General features: G+C 51.5%; 5 protein-coding genes across 5 annotated transcripts; 3 read left to right on the top strand and 2 right to left on the bottom strand.

Annotated features, from left to right (window-relative positions):
* Positions 1 to 16: 16 nt before the first annotated feature.
* Positions 17 to 2,989, bottom strand: BO72DRAFT_422836 (pentatricopeptide repeat protein). The gene has a single exon (XM_040942827.1). It carries the CDS (start codon positions 2,695 to 2,697, stop codon positions 253 to 255), a length of 2,445 nt encoding a protein of 814 aa, XP_040804728.1. The 5' UTR covers positions 2,698 to 2,989; the 3' UTR covers positions 17 to 252.
* A 151-nt stretch (positions 2,990 to 3,140) lies between these two features.
* Positions 3,141 to 4,342, top strand: rsm25 (mitochondrial 37S ribosomal protein mS23). Its single transcript, XM_040942826.1, has 2 exons — positions 3,141 to 3,813; positions 3,898 to 4,342. Exons 1-2 carry the CDS (start codon positions 3,374 to 3,376, stop codon positions 4,247 to 4,249), a joined length of 792 nt encoding a protein of 263 aa, XP_040804727.1. The 5' UTR covers positions 3,141 to 3,373; the 3' UTR covers positions 4,250 to 4,342.
* A 1,047-nt stretch (positions 4,343 to 5,389) lies between these two features.
* On the top strand, positions 5,390 to 8,571 carry BO72DRAFT_493224 (putative cell morphogenesis protein Sog2; the record flags this gene model as incomplete). The annotated part of the gene is made up of 4 exons (XM_040948360.1): positions 5,390 to 5,850; positions 5,921 to 6,032; positions 6,092 to 6,441; positions 6,489 to 8,571. The coding sequence occupies 4 exons, from the start codon at positions 5,390 to 5,392 to the stop codon at positions 8,569 to 8,571; spliced, it is 3,006 nt and encodes a 1,001-aa protein (XP_040804726.1).
* A 972-nt stretch (positions 8,572 to 9,543) lies between these two features.
* Positions 9,544 to 11,482, bottom strand: cp9 (putative serine carboxypeptidase). Its single transcript, XM_040944007.1, has 2 exons — positions 11,196 to 11,482; positions 9,544 to 11,143 (listed from the first exon to the last, which is right to left on the bottom strand). The coding sequence occupies exons 1-2, from the start codon at positions 11,422 to 11,424 to the stop codon at positions 9,555 to 9,557; spliced, it is 1,818 nt and encodes a 605-aa protein (XP_040804725.1). The 5' UTR covers positions 11,425 to 11,482; the 3' UTR covers positions 9,544 to 9,554.
* A 248-nt stretch (positions 11,483 to 11,730) lies between these two features.
* BO72DRAFT_445291 (uncharacterized protein) lies at positions 11,731 to 12,280 on the top strand. Its single transcript, XM_040944006.1, has one exon. It carries the CDS (start codon positions 12,062 to 12,064, stop codon positions 12,227 to 12,229), a length of 168 nt encoding a protein of 55 aa, XP_040804724.1. The 5' UTR covers positions 11,731 to 12,061; the 3' UTR covers positions 12,230 to 12,280.
* Positions 12,281 to 14,770: the final 2,490 nt, after the last annotated feature.

Genomic DNA, 14,770 nt, shown 5'->3' with positions numbered 1-14,770 from the left:
CCAGTGCAGACTTCGGGTGGAATTCATTATTTTTCTTCATTAAATGATGGTACAGACATCTCCCACTGACCCAAGCTCGTATAAACCGCTGTGCAGAACAAGAACACGCCAATGTTGAATCCATCGCTGTGTTCGCAACCAATCTCTACCTGAGGGTATATCTATCTATCAGGTCTATATAATAATATACAAGCACCTTGGAAAAGGCCCACCGAAAAGGCAACGAAAAGAAAACAACAATCACAGATCGCTTCAACGCCACCGGACGTTTTTCATCTGCTTCTCCAGTTCCTCCTTAACAGCCATGACGTCCTGCGCCCTGCGCTTCCAGGGTTGCCAGAGGCGTTCCATTTGGAGCCATACTTCCATAACTTCCTGGGGTCCGTAGCAACGCCCAAACGCGCGGAGGATGGTCAAAATCATGCGACGACCTAGAAATACCCCGTTCTCGATTTGACGCTCCAGTTCCTCCTCCGACGCATCGGAACCAAGTGCCTCGTCGTCGCGTGCTGGCCCGTTGGAGACATTACCGGGCTCGACAACTGCATCGGGTTCCGTGGGTATGACCTCCCCAACGCCCGGCTCTTGCACTTTGATAGGAGTCTCTTTCTGTGGTAAATGGGTGTACAGCCCGGTTGTCGCGTGCGGGATCGAGGGTTGTGCGAGTGAGATGTACGACTCGAGCAACGGATTCTCCCATGTGGGACTTTTTCTTCGAGGGCGGGGATGAAATTCTTGTTCAAACCGCGACTTGGATTCATAGAGGGCTCGCAGATACGTCTCCCATGCCACTTGCAGTCTCTCCGCTGTCCACCCTTCTCTTCGCCGCCCATGATGGGCAAACCCATCGAAAAGGAACATGTATATCAACCCGCGCGGGGGTACAGCGAAAACCTTCTCCATGTCAGTGATAATAGACATCAGGGCTCCAATGTCGCCAGTCTTTTGGGCGTATAAGGACAGAAGGATGCGGAATGTGCGAGTGTCGGGGGTGATGGCGATCGCTCTTTGAAGCGTGCGATAATGATCTGGCAAGTGATCTTTGAGGCGGGCAGAGATCTCTAGGAGGCGATTGAGCCTTTTCGATCTTGCTCGGTAGGTTTTCATCTCGGTGGACAAGTTACCATGAATGGCGTGAGTGCGGGAGCCCGCAGCCTGGTTCATCATCATTTGCCCATAAATGGCTTCCGCTGCTTTCACATCTCCGGCAGAAATGAAGGAGGCCATCAGGCAGTTCATAACGGCAGTGTCAACGAGCTCGCCGCTCGAGGCGAAGTCATCGAATGCTTGCCGGACGCCGATAGCATCATGCTGTTGGCCATGACGATAAATTCTCGACACTTTGCCGGTGCGTCCAAACTGGAGACCTCGCTCTTCCATTTCCTCCACAAGCCGGTCGGCAACGGTAAATTGACCGGCTTTGATGGCAACGTCAAAGAGGACGGTAAACACAACCCCGTCTGACTTGACTCCACCCCAATGCTCCATCTTTTGCCAGAGACCGATCGACCTTACTAAATCTCTTTTATATACTCTGCCCGATGCCCGTCCTGCGAGATGAATAGCAGAAGTCCATAGAGAACGGGACACCGGGAGCTTGGCAACAACCATGTCGTCAAGCAGCGCAAGGAACCGTCGCGCTTCCACCCACCGACGGTTCTCCGGGGTTGCAAACCGGCGTAGCAGAGCTCCCCGACAAGCTTTCGAGAGATGCGCGACTCCCGGATAAGGAATATCTCTGTAGAGTCGAAAGATGTACTGATTTGATTTGCTCTCGTCCCACAGGGCGTCCCGAAATCTCGTAACCGAATCAAGCTCCTCATCATGGTGCGACATTACTTCCTTAGCCGGTGACGCTCGTGTCGATGATGGGCTCACCATAGGTCGGTCCCTGGTGACTAGATCTGCTGCCTGCTCCCAATCAAGTGAATCCTCGAACAGTGTTTTGTAAAAATGTGAGACAGATTTATGTAGTGCCTTTGTGGGTGTGGTCCTCCCTTTGTAGCCGTGCTTCTTCGGCTCGCATTTTCCATCCGATATCTGAGTTGTAGTGTTATTCGTAGTTGCGTTGTTGCGCGTGGGAAAGTTGGCCTCGCTCTCTGGTGATAGCTTCTCTGCGACAGACCCAATGTCGTATTCTTCCCCAGAACTTCTGTTGACCTCCCCGCATGCAGCGGAATTGCGGTTGCCAGTAACATTTGCACTGTGAAGTCGCGCGCGAGGGCCCTGCGATGGCCTATTCACCCAAACATAGCCTTCATCGCTGTCTTCCTTCGCCCTCAATGCGATTCCCGAGTTGAACATCCGTTGCGTCCTTGAGTGATGCAAACATTCCGGTGACGAACTCAGACGATCAAGAGGACGGGTTGAGGGAATTCTCCCGGTCTGTCTCAATCGCCGGTCCTGCCAGCTGACCGCATTACCTCGGGAAGACTTTTGGGGCATTGTCGAAAATGCTCTGCCACGAGGCGAGTGTTCGCGGCAGTAACCGGCCACCACCAAGGAACCAACGAATACATCGGCTATAGACGCCGCAGTGGGACGGGGCCGTCTGGAAGCAAGTCGTCTGACGGAGGCATTGTAGGAGAACGAATCGGAGGTTGACATGAAAGGGTAATTAAGGGACAAGCACGTATCCAATCGCTGCGAGAAAGGCCGCAGATCGGGCGAGCTCGGAAACCTAGTGGAAAGAGGCATGAGATGACAGACATCGTGGCATTGGATCAGCCATGCATGTCCCGAGGAGGTCTCGAGCGACAATTCCTGGGGAATTTCAGGCGGCAGGTGTATGGGTATGGGGATGCGACGGGGTGAAGGGGGGAGGGGAGGGGAGGGGAGGGAGGAGTGGAAAGAGAGGAGAGGAGAGGAGAGGAGAAAGAAGGGGAAGAAGGCGAAGGCAAAAGATGAGTTCGTAGATAGTGTAACAGTTTCGAACCAAGTCAGAAGGAGAAGAGGAGGAGGAGGAGGAGGAGGAGCTCCGCGTTCAAATTATTATTATGGGCTTTGCACTCGAACTCACAGTCTCTGCCATTTGTTTCCAAGGCGGAGCCGGGGTTGGAGCCAATCGGAGGCGCGTATTGCCAATCAGTGCCAATGGCTCTTTTTCCACCTCGACTCCCGCCAAACTTCAATTTCCTGGCTTTATCTGCCTGGGCCCTGCCACCTCCTCAAAATATCAAAACATAACCAGCTTCCCCCCGCCTCTCTTGAGGCTTCACGGAGGATCGTTCAATCCGCTTTAATTCATTCTTGCCAGCAGGTCTGACCGTCTTTTTCATCCCCGGTCTCCCGCTTCCTTCTCACACATTCACCGGACAGATCCTCCTCCTCCTCCTCTTCCGCTGCCGCCGCCGCCGCCCTCTCCAATTGCACAATGGGCAAATACAACCTCACAGCGCTCCGCGTGCGCGAAAAAGCCTTGCTCCAGAAGGAGGTGAATCAGATCGTAAAATTACCTATCTGGGCCGATGTTATCGGCGATATTCCTCCCGCTCAAGTCCTCGTCCGAAATCAAGCACACCAACATCAATTGATCCGCCAGCGCCACAAGTGGGTCAGACTTAGCGACGGTAATATGGCGAAGCGCTACGCTCTAGAAGTTCAAGAAAAGAAGACGAAGCCGAAGAAGGCGAGCCGCATGTTTCTACCCACCGAGATCAAATACGAGGAGGATCAGCTGCGCAAAGAATTCTTCAAGGACCATCCTTGGGAATTGGCTAGGCCCCGAGTGGTCCTTGAAACCACCGGCAAGGACTGGGTCAACCACGACTGGAGCCGGCTCCAGCAGCCAGGAAAGAGGTTGGATGGTGAGAGGTATGCTACCACACTTAACCACGGCTGTTTTCTACGCGTCTTGCCCCCGTTGCCATGCTAAGCATCATCTGTCTGCGTGTATAGTGTCGTTCAGCGCCAACTCTGGCTTCTGAACAATGTTTTCGGCATGACCAAAAGCGCCGCTTACGACATTGCTCGTCGCGAATTCTATCAACTCCGTCTGCGTGAGGATATCGAACGCCGAGTTGCGGCAGAGGAAGCCGAAGCTACTGGTGCTGTCTTTGGACCTACGCAGCTGGAGGTTGGTATGAAACTCGAGAACCAAGAGTTTGAGCGCTGGAAGGTCTGGGCCAGGGATGAAGCTCAGATCCTGGACGCGAAACACGCAGCAATGGCCGGTCCTGTAGTACCAGAGAATGAGGACTCCGTGAGTGTAGGAGAAGAAGATCCTGCGGATGAAAGCGCGCTTGAGTAGAGGAGTCAGTAGAGATGTATTGGAATCGGGTAAGGAGGGGAGAAATTATTGGGATATTTTCATGTACACTACGGGACTGTTGAGATCTTTGGGGGGGGGGGGTTCAATTTGCTTGTACTGTTATATAAAGTTTTATACTTCTTTTGTTATTGCATTCAATCTCATTTTTTTTCTTCCCCCTTCTCACATTATCTATTTACTGTCCGATCAATTGTTTACTTTGTTTACTTGACATTCTTTTGATGTTTCCCCTTCATGCTTCAGATTTTGTTCTTTCTCTGTCATGGCGGCTACAGTACGGAGTACATCAAAAAGATCAAACAATAGCAGTCACGGGTGTTTCAGGTGTGGCTACTGGGCACGCTCCAGGGGCCAATCAACCACCAGTCGACTTATCGCCCGGAGGGTCTGTCTTTCTATTCTGCAAACTACAACTACAACTACAACTACAACTACTATACCTCACCTCCTTCATTCCCATGTCAATTAATCAACTCGCTGAATTAATCGCATCACTGAGCTGATCAGAGAAAAGAAAAAAAAAAAGGTTACCTACTGCTATTGCAGTCAGTTGATTTAGCTGTGGCTTTCTTCTGACAGCTGCAACCTTTTTCTCCGCGTTTCAAGTCTCTCTCGCTCCCTCTCTCGCTCCCTCCCTCGCTCCCTCTCACTCACTCACACCCGTCACGCCGCCCGTTCTTCTCGACTTCCGTTGACCTCTCGGACCAACATCTATCGTCCTATCTAAATTTTGTACTGGCTTACAATCTACTCTTCTCACTTCTTGAATTACTATCAGGACTCTTCTTGAAATCCTCCCTTCTCGTGATTCTCGTGTTGTTCGGATTCGAGCAAGTTCTCGTCCGTTTGAAGCCTAACGAGTGCCGCCCGGGCCTGGCTGCGCGCCTCACGCCAACTGCACGCACTGTCGCCTCCTTTATACCCTCATACTTATCCTTTCTTCTTACGACACCTTACTCAGTTTGATTATACATCGATCATGCTTCGTGCAGGCCACAGAACACATCCCGGAGACATCTTGGCTATCTGAGTGCATGTTCGAATTCCGAACCATCAATCACGAAAATTGCCAGCGCCAGGCCGATCGCATTGACCCTCTTACTCCGTACATCGTCCACTATGTTGTCGACAATGGTGCGCCCGGAGGATACCATAAGGATGCCCTTCGCCTACCGTGGCGACGCGGACAATGACGACAATGGCAGACAATCTTTGGAACAGAGCCTACCGGTCTCGCTCGTACCAGCCTCGTTGGTGCCTGCTGCATTGGTGCCTGCCTCCAGAATTGATGCACCGGCCAAAAGTGAGGATGAGGTAACACTTGTCAGTGGAACCGCAGGCGACGGCAATGGCACTACAGGCAAACATCCACCAGGACCCCGCTTGTTAACAACCGAGGAGACAATCGAGCTGGCCCGCCGGGCGGTTGAGAATGGAATCCAAGAAACAAAACGCTCGCTTGCTGGAAGTGAAGCAGTCACCGATGTAGTGAAGCCGAAGTTAACAATCGACTTGGGTCACTCCAACATTTCTCGTATTCCTGAGTCAGTCGTGGATACCATCAAGGACGAAGTTGAGCGGTATGTTTCCTTTCACCTTCCTGCTGCGAAAGACGTCACCTGCGTGCCCGGACACGCTGACAACTAGCAGACTCTCGCTATCCAATAACCAGTTGGTTCACATACCCTATCGATTCGCAGAGTGTCGTCATCTACGCTATCTCAACATCCGGGCAAACAGTTTCCGTGAATTTCCCAAAGGAGTACGTTCCGGGCACCTCAAATGAGCCTCTTCTGCTATGGACTCTAACAATGGTTTTAGGTTTATAAGCTGCCGCTTCTCGAAATTCTAGACATCAGTCGCAACAAAATCAGCCACCTTCCGGAAGAGATCAAAAAGCTCTCCTCTCTTAGGGTTCTTTCGGTAATGCAAAACCGCCTCGACGACTTACCACTCGGGATCTCCGACATGAACAAGCTTCAAATCCTCAAAGTTGCTGGCAACCCCTTGCGGTACCCCCTGCGACGACTCCTCGAAAGCTCTGAAACAGAATTTGCCCCCTCGAGCTTGACTGACAACGAGAAGGAGGTGGCAGTAACCGCTGAGCTTAAAAGATTCTTGAAGACAAAACAGCCTGTTGCGCCCTTGGAAATTGAGAAATATGACCCGAGGTATGTCCTCTTGTCTCCACTCCGCAGCACTGAAACTGATATCGCAGGGCTTTTAGCGAGGGCATGCTTGATACTCCCAAACCTCTTAAGCGTGGAATGAGCAGTCGATTCCCTGTGATCCCCAGTACTGGCGACAGTGCCTCCGACCCCAAGTCACCCTCGTTAGGTCGACCACCGCCAATTCCAATGAAGTCCCACTATCGCATCGCTTCAGGGCACAACCCTGCCTTCCACAGTGCCGTACTACAGCGTCCAGGGGCGAAACCCTATGGTGCGTACAATGAGCGCAATCGAAGCAACAGCGAAGGCATTATCCAAGCCTCTCTCGCAGCGCGCAACAAGCGGATGGGAGTCATTCGGAAGAACACAGACCTTGGAACTCTCGACGAGACACGTCCCTATCGGAATAGCCATCTGCGAGGCTTGAGCTACGGCTCGATTCTTCGTACCAGGCCATCTGGCGCCCTATCTAGCAGCAATTCTTCCAGTCCCAGCAGCCCAAGGGAGCGCAGGCGCTTGAAGGACGGGTTTGTGAATCGAATGTCGAGTTTACCGGAACAAAAGGCAGAGAAAGTGACAGCCGAGCCCATTATCGCAAGCGCAAAGTGCATTCTATTCGCTCTCTTCCAGATTCAATCCAATGTCACGTCCTTGATAAGCGTCATCAAGCGTGAAGACGCCCGTCGAAATAGCCTCGAGATTGTCTTTTACAATGCTTCTACTCATGTCGATCGCCTCAACGAGGCTATCGAGAACGCAGAACACTCTCAATTTGAGGAAGCCGACGTGGCACGGTTGGCCAACGAGGCTGTCAAGCGAGAATGTGAGACATGCATTATCGCCTACACACACGTCGGCACACAGTTACGAAACAGTATTGACAAAATAGTCACGAACGGCGAGTCGTGCTATGTGCGTTCTCTGATTCTCATGATATTCGGTAGCATGGTTGAATTGCGCAATGCGTGTGCACATCTTGGAGTGCCCATCGAAAAGGGCCCCAAACCAGCTGCGAAATTGCCTGTTCCAGAAATTAGGGAGTCCGCAGGTCCGGACCGGTTTCTGGGGCCAACCGTGACACCAACAAGGGGAAGAGACCAGTCGTTTTCGACACGACGCTACCGAAGTGACACAACAATCCAGTACCCTCAGATTGTTATGAATGGTCCTTTCCACGCAGCATCGCAATACCAGTCTGCCGTCAGTTCACCAGGGTTTGCCCCGACGCCATTCAGTCTCGCCACACGGAGTCGGTCCAGTAGCAGATCCAACCACATCAATACTTCCATACCGTCATCACTGGCAACCCCTCGCTCGGGCGAGTCATTCCCTGCGATCCCTAGCTCTGTTATACCTCGAATCAGTCCGATGACTGGACTAGATGAGATCGAAGAAGAGCGCATTTTCGAGAGAATCTTCGGTCAGCTCAACTCGGCATGTAGCGCTGCTCTCCAGGGATTGCCTGTGGCATTTGCTCAACTGGTGCGATGTCTCGAACTAGCTGAGCAAACGCGGAAGTCAGAGGGTATCGTCATGCTTTGGAAAAATCTCATCCACCGCTGCCAGGTGTGTCTGGATGTCTCAGAGGGCTTAGGCTCAAGGCTGTCCAACATGAAGGTGAAGGAGCCTGGTGGTGGAACCCGGAACACGCGCGAGTTCTGGCAACACTGCAAGGCATTTTTGCAGTCTTTCGTAGACCTTGTCATTGACATGAAGGAGGTTCGAAATATGAAAATTCTCCCCAACGACATTGTTAACATGCTTCGTCCCATCCAGAGGTCGAGCAGAGAAGCCGGACGTATGATCGATGCGTCGCCCTGGTCTTTTCTTGCAGATAACCCCAGCAATCCAACTCCTAACATATACGGTCCTCCTTTGCAGGCTCATCATTCACAGCACCAGACCTCGGTATCGACGACGAACACATTTCATCATGGCCCTAATTTATCGCCATCGGTCCATCTTCCTGCAACACCTCTAAGTGCCGCACTCGGTCCCGCTGCGCAGGCGACCGTTCCCTCTACCCCTGCCAGTGCATACAGCGACAAGTTTTTCGAAGGGGATGTCTTCCAAAGAGCCGACTCTTTGCTCTCGATGCCTAACCAAGCCCCATTTTTCGCCCGTCGCTGAACAGGAGTCTTCATCATCAACTTTCTCCGGTCTTCGTACCCACTGCGATAAACCGATGCTTTGACAGCTGGTTTCACGTGGCCACAAACTTGCGTTATTCATGGCTCAGTGAACAATTACGACATGATTCAATGTGCAGTATCACCTCTTCTTACTCTTACATGCTTTCCACGATCTTCCAGGCATCCTTTGTAACCCTATTTGTGTCGCATATTTGAATGTTCTTCTACACAGACACCAGGAATACGGGGGCACATCGACTCGGGACTCCAAAACAGGCGGCGTACGGCTTTTCCAGCGTTCAACTTCTACTGGGAAAGGACTTTGCATAGCGTGCTCTATCCTTTTTGTTTTTGACTATGCATTATGAAGATCAAGGCGAAATGAAACCCATCATGTATTTGTTTTTTTACCCCTTGTGATTCCTACCTACTGATAGAGAGGGGGGCACCAATTAAAGAAAAAAAACATCATAGATACCACCACAACTTTTCGAAAGCAAGGAAAAGGGCACCTCTTTTTTCCTCGCATAACATGACAAATTGCATCGAAAACGTGAAACTTTCTTGCTGTTGGTGCAGCAATCACTTTGCAAACCTAAAATTCAATAAGCCCCCTTTTCCAAACCGTGGGGTTGGTTTTTGTAAATTGTGTGTGCTTGTTGTTTTTTTTTGTTTTTTTAAGGGGCTCTGCTGTATTCCTTCCAGCACTTCGCCCCTACTGCATTGCATGCATCATGCAGGCTTCCTCCCCCCCTCCCCCAGGAGAAAGATTCGTGGATGTGCAAGACATCCACGCACTGACCTACAGAATTCTCATACATCTACGGTTCAGAGATGATCGTTCCCTTGTCAATCTAGACTTTTCAATAAGTGAATTCCTGTCGATTTGCCAATCCCCTTCGACTGCAGCAATTAGCGATTTGGGTGATTTTGTCTTTCCTTTACATGTACACATTGATATATATCTTTACTGCGATCATGTCAATCCCATTGCGCAGAGTCCAGAACCACATCCCGCACAAAAGCCAACATTTCCCGGGGCTTCTTAGCAAACACCGCATGGCCTGCGCCCCAGAAGAGATGGTAGGTGACCCCTCGCGAGGAGGTCCAGAGACCCGCTGCCACCGGTGGTGGTGGTGGTGGTGATAAGGGGTCATCACAGCTACTGGTATCTGCAGGGCAGGTGGTATCAGAGGACAAGGAGGAGGAGTGGTTTGTATGACGCAGGAAGCCCGCATCGTCTACATGGAAATAATTACCGGTGAACGGGCGCGAGAACCCCTGGCCGCCGTGCCAGGTCATATTCTGCAGGGCCAGTTCGATGCCATAGTGGTTGAGGAGGAAGTCGCTGTCGCCGGCGTAGACGTGGAGGGCGATGTGGTGGGTGGTGATGAGGTCGGGGAGGATGGTGTCCGCCGGCGGTTGGGGCAGTTGGCCGTCTTTGAGGACCAGAGTGCGGATGGTGTCGTTGCAGGGGAGATAGGCTTGTGCGCGGGAAGTGGTGGGGATGGAAGAGGAAGAAGAAGGAGACGGGGGAAGAGATTGCTTTTTGGTCTCTGAGGTGGTCGGATTGGAATTGCGACTGTTTGCCGGGGATGGAAGATGCGAGGCTTGAGATGATGATGATGATAATGATGATGAAGGTTGGAATGATACAGGGGAGGAAGGAGAAGGAGGGAGCAGGTTCAGTGCAACTTGGACGTCGGGTCGGCTGAAATATGAAGATAGTAGGGGCAGTGGGTTGAGGGTGGTACAGTTGTTGGTGATGTCGTACATGTCAAAACACTGATGGTGGTTCTGCGCGGTGGTGGAGAGGTATCGTGATGCTGTGGAGAATGTCGCGCAAGATCCGTCGCAGGTGGTGGAGTTCAGAATGGAGGAGAGGATTTCTTCGGGGGTGGTCAGAGGGGGTTGCATTGCTGCTGCTGCTGCGGTGTCACTGCTGCATGTTTGCTGCTGGTCTGGTGTCTCGTTATCGTCCTCTGCCTCTTCGGGGATGGGGATGGGTCCCTTGGGCGGATATTGTGCGGCCTGGTGGAGGACTTGGTCAAATCTGCAGATGGAATCGCCTTCAATGAACGCGTCGAGGATCTCGGGTGGAATTTGTAGGCGCGATTGCTGGGAGCGCATGTATGCTACGGTAGGGATGGTGGACATGGCGACGGAGTTGCCAAATGTCGCATCCCCGAGCGAGATGGAGCGTAGATGGAGCGGGAAGGAGGCCTGGTGGTGCACAATGGCTGAGGCAAGGTAGGGGATGTATATACCGGCGTAGGATTCGCCCATCAGGTGGATCTGCTTGGACCTGAGCTGAGGAAAGTGGGTGAAGAAAGACTGTAGCCATGCGTAGAGGTAGGCAGTCACTCCCTCGTTGTCGGACAGTGGATAGGGCTCACTCGCCGTGGACAATCCCGTCCCCACGGGTTGGTCGATATACAGAACATGTCCCAGCTGCGTCCAGGAGTGGGGATTGCGCTCGAGCTCGGTAGAATTGCCAACGAAGGCAAATGGCCCATTGCCCGATAGCAGTCCGATCAGAGACGAGCATCCAGGCCCGCCATTGAACCATACTAGCCGATGTCTGATTAGCTATTGCGGCTGGATCTGCAGAGAGAGACCAACTGATAAGGTTATCATCATGCGCAGGGTCTTCGGCCTGGAAGAGCCAGAAGAACAACGAGTTGCCGGGTTCGGTCTCAGGAACAGGAATCTGACCGGCCCAGCTGGTAGGAAGAGCAGAAGAAGGGACGCCTGGCAAGGAATGAACCTCGAATTGGGAGACGTCCAGCCGACTCGGAGGCAGGAATGCCCAAAGCATACGGATCAAGGCGTAGACAGCGACCAGATTCATTTTCTCATTTTCTCGTCTTCTCGTCACTCCTCACTGCACTACAAGCACTGTCGTAGCGACTGCCTGACTCCATCTCCACTAAATTACAAGCACTGTTGTGAGTCGCCATACTTATAATGAGTATCCCGATGTTGCTCTCAATAAGCTTGAGCTTATTGAACTCTACAAAGAGTCACGGGGTGGCGCCGACATTGCGTGTCTGAGCTGATACTGGTACAAATTACACTCTGAGAATGAAATAACTAGTCCCTGATGATTTCCGTGGCTTTGTCCTACCTCATTGTCTACTACTAAGTAGCTGTTGCTCAAGAGTTGATGGAGTATAGCGAATCACCTGATTTAGGGCCAGGCATGCGGTCACGGGATCGGCCCTGGCTTCCCAAAGAGGTTATCATCCTCATCTTCAAGGTTCCATTCCGCTTCATTGCCTACCTAGTAGGCTCGGCCGGTGAAAGCATCAATCAGGCAAGCAATGTGCAGCGGAGTTTCAACAAGTCGCAGTAGACATATATGTCAATACAAGGTTCATCATCACTCCATATCATCTGTCCGCCCTGGCCTGACAGGCCGGAGGAAGTTCTAGTACGGACTCCGTACTCCCCCGCCCCGCCTGCAACAGCGCAACGCGGAGCCAATAATGGCTCCAGACTTGCGCAACGTCTCGACTCTCAACTCTACCCTGCAGCCTTGGGGAGCAGAAACCGGGGTCTATCCTAACACCGCTTCTCTTATGGCTTGCCTTGCCAACGGGCTTGGCTTCTCTCCCCCTCCCCAATTGCCACCTCGCCGTCCTGACCCGGGATAATGAGGCGGCCACGCGTGGAGTATCTAATTGTTGTGACCAGTGCGCAACAAAAGTGAGGCGCTAAGCCAGCATCAACCACAGAATTTTCTCGCCCCTTTATTCGCAGAGGAAAGGCTCGAATGGCCCAGACACATTATTCGCATGACGTTTTCGCCGTCTGCCGTCTGTTGTTCGTTCTTGTCGGCAGTCATTACTTACGACTCGTACAGCGCCTTCTATAAAGCGACTCCAACTGCAAGTGCTGCGGATCCAATGAATTATCCCACCCCTTAGCAAGAACTGGATAGTTTCTCGATACGGAGTAGTAGATTGACTTGCCGGGGCCATCCGACCAGAACCTTGAGCATCAGATTCCTGCTGGAAACATAGACCCAAACCGGGGAAGAACTACGGTACTATAAGTTACAAGCCATTGCTGACTCGGGTTGACTTACCGATGCTACCACGCGTGTGATCCACCCCGACGGGGACTGTTGGGTTATCAATAATAAACATCGACGTCAATCTACATATCAATCTGCTAGGGTGGATAGATCGGGGCTGTCCCCATGTCCCACCCCAACCCAAGGGAGGAGCCAACGGGAGGAAATTAAACACGGTCGCGGGCGCCTGTGAAGTGAAAAGGGGCTTCTGTAGCGCAAGAAGAGTTCCCGCCGGCGGTCAACAACCCAGACTCGACTGCAGTCCCGAAAGTGTCGGTGGGCAAAAAGCGGAACCCCCCCCCCATCGCTAATCCGCCATGCGAGAGTTAACTTAGTAGAAGAATGATGGGTTTGACGCCCGACTATGAGATTGGGACCAATCGGCCGGTCTCATCTAGGTTTGCATGACAGAGAAGAGATGCAGAGTTGCCGAAAAGTCTTGGATGAGACTGAGTACTCCGTACCTATGGTACTAATCAGTGCACACGAGGGCCAAGCAAGCAAGCAAGCTGATGGATGGCATGATGCTAACTTAATGGGTGCTGATGCTCCGTGATCTATCGAGATCCCATGCTGCATGGTGCCTGCCGTTCGGCGCCCTGGGATAGGGAATAGGGAAACGAAAAACAATCACCCACTACTTCCAGATACTCATCCCACACAGATCTTGTCGGCCAAATTACACATATGTCTCGAGAGTGGATGACAGAAATCACCCAACCTGCATGCGGAAGAAGTCTAAAGATCCAACTATGGTACGGAGTACTACTCACTCACTCATACTTGCCGGTTGTTAGTTATAGTTTTCCGTATGGAATGTCCGGCCATCCCCTGCTTGGGATCTTTTCTTACTCTGTGCAGAGACAGTCTCCTGTTCATCACATAACTAACTACTAATGAATAATCTGTAAACAAAAGAAACCATACTGGAACAAAAAAAAAAAAACAAAAACCCTTCACAAGAGCTCGGATTTAGATGGATTCGGTCTTAGATCCATCCGAACACAGTCAACGGCAGGCTGCATCCATTTGCTTTGCACATTGGCATGATTCAGCGGGAATACACCGAATTGCCCTCCTATCGAAGTATCACCGGAGACTATCCCTCCTAATAATACCTTTGGATTTGTTTTGGTTCCTCCCCGAATCTATTGCTCCATCCCACCCAGATAGAATTCAATTGACTGGTGGCGTTTCTGCATGGGTTAGTTAACCAGTTGAACCAATTTGAACCAGTTATGGGGAGCGGACTCCCTATCACATTTGGGAACTCCAGGCCTTTTCCAGGGTGCCGGGTAGCAGCATTGAAACCGGCACACGCCCGAGGCCCGAGATCGCACACGATACCGTGCCCTGCCCTGGTTGTGAGGAATGCTGCTGCTGCTGCTGCTGCTGGGGTGGAGTCAGGGATTATCGCTGCGGGAATAATTGACTTTCTTTCCCTTTCCCTTTGCCTCTGGTCTTTTCGCCTTCCACTTTCTCAACCCTCGCGCAGTGGTTAAAGAATGAATGAATGAATGAATGAATGAATGAATGAATGATTGATTGATTGATCCTTTCTTCCCCACACCACCTTGAACTAACCATCGGGCCAGGCTTGAAGAAGGGCAATCCTCGTTAACTTAACCTACTAGTACTTACTCACTTCTTCATCTTTCTTTACTTCAGCGTTTCTTCTCTTCTTCTCTTCAAGCATCCCACGTCATCCGCTATGTGATGAAGGATTGTTGATGGAGGATTGAAGTTATAGTTCCCTCTCCTTTCAGCGCAGCTTCCGTGCCCGTTCCCAGCTGGTCTCCAGGTGGTTCGCAGAGCCAAAACAGAAACCGGAAAGTTCGTAGTTGCTGCAAGCGTCTAGATTAGATCAGCCTCACTTTTTCCAGTGCCCCTGCAAAAGGCTCACTTGCCTCTCTTCCCTCTCATTTTTTCCCTCTCTCTCTTCCTCTCTCTCTCACTCTTTCGCTCTGACCAGTCAGTTTATACGGTTTAGCTAGTCTCTTGCAATGCGGTAGTGCAGGACTGATCTTGTCTTTCCATTGATCACTACCCATTCCTTTTCTCGCTGGTTTTTTTTCTTATTCTTTCCCTTCATCTCTGGTATTGCTGTAGTTCCCTTGGC

This window comes from Aspergillus fijiensis (genome assembly GCF_003184825.1).
Source record: "Aspergillus fijiensis CBS 313.89 unplaced genomic scaffold BO72scaffold_8, whole genome shotgun sequence".
Classification (NCBI taxonomy): Eukaryota; Fungi; Ascomycota; class Eurotiomycetes; order Eurotiales; family Aspergillaceae; genus Aspergillus; species Aspergillus fijiensis.
Note: the sequence above shows the minus strand (reverse complement) of the source record. Positions and strands in the feature narration are given on the sequence as shown.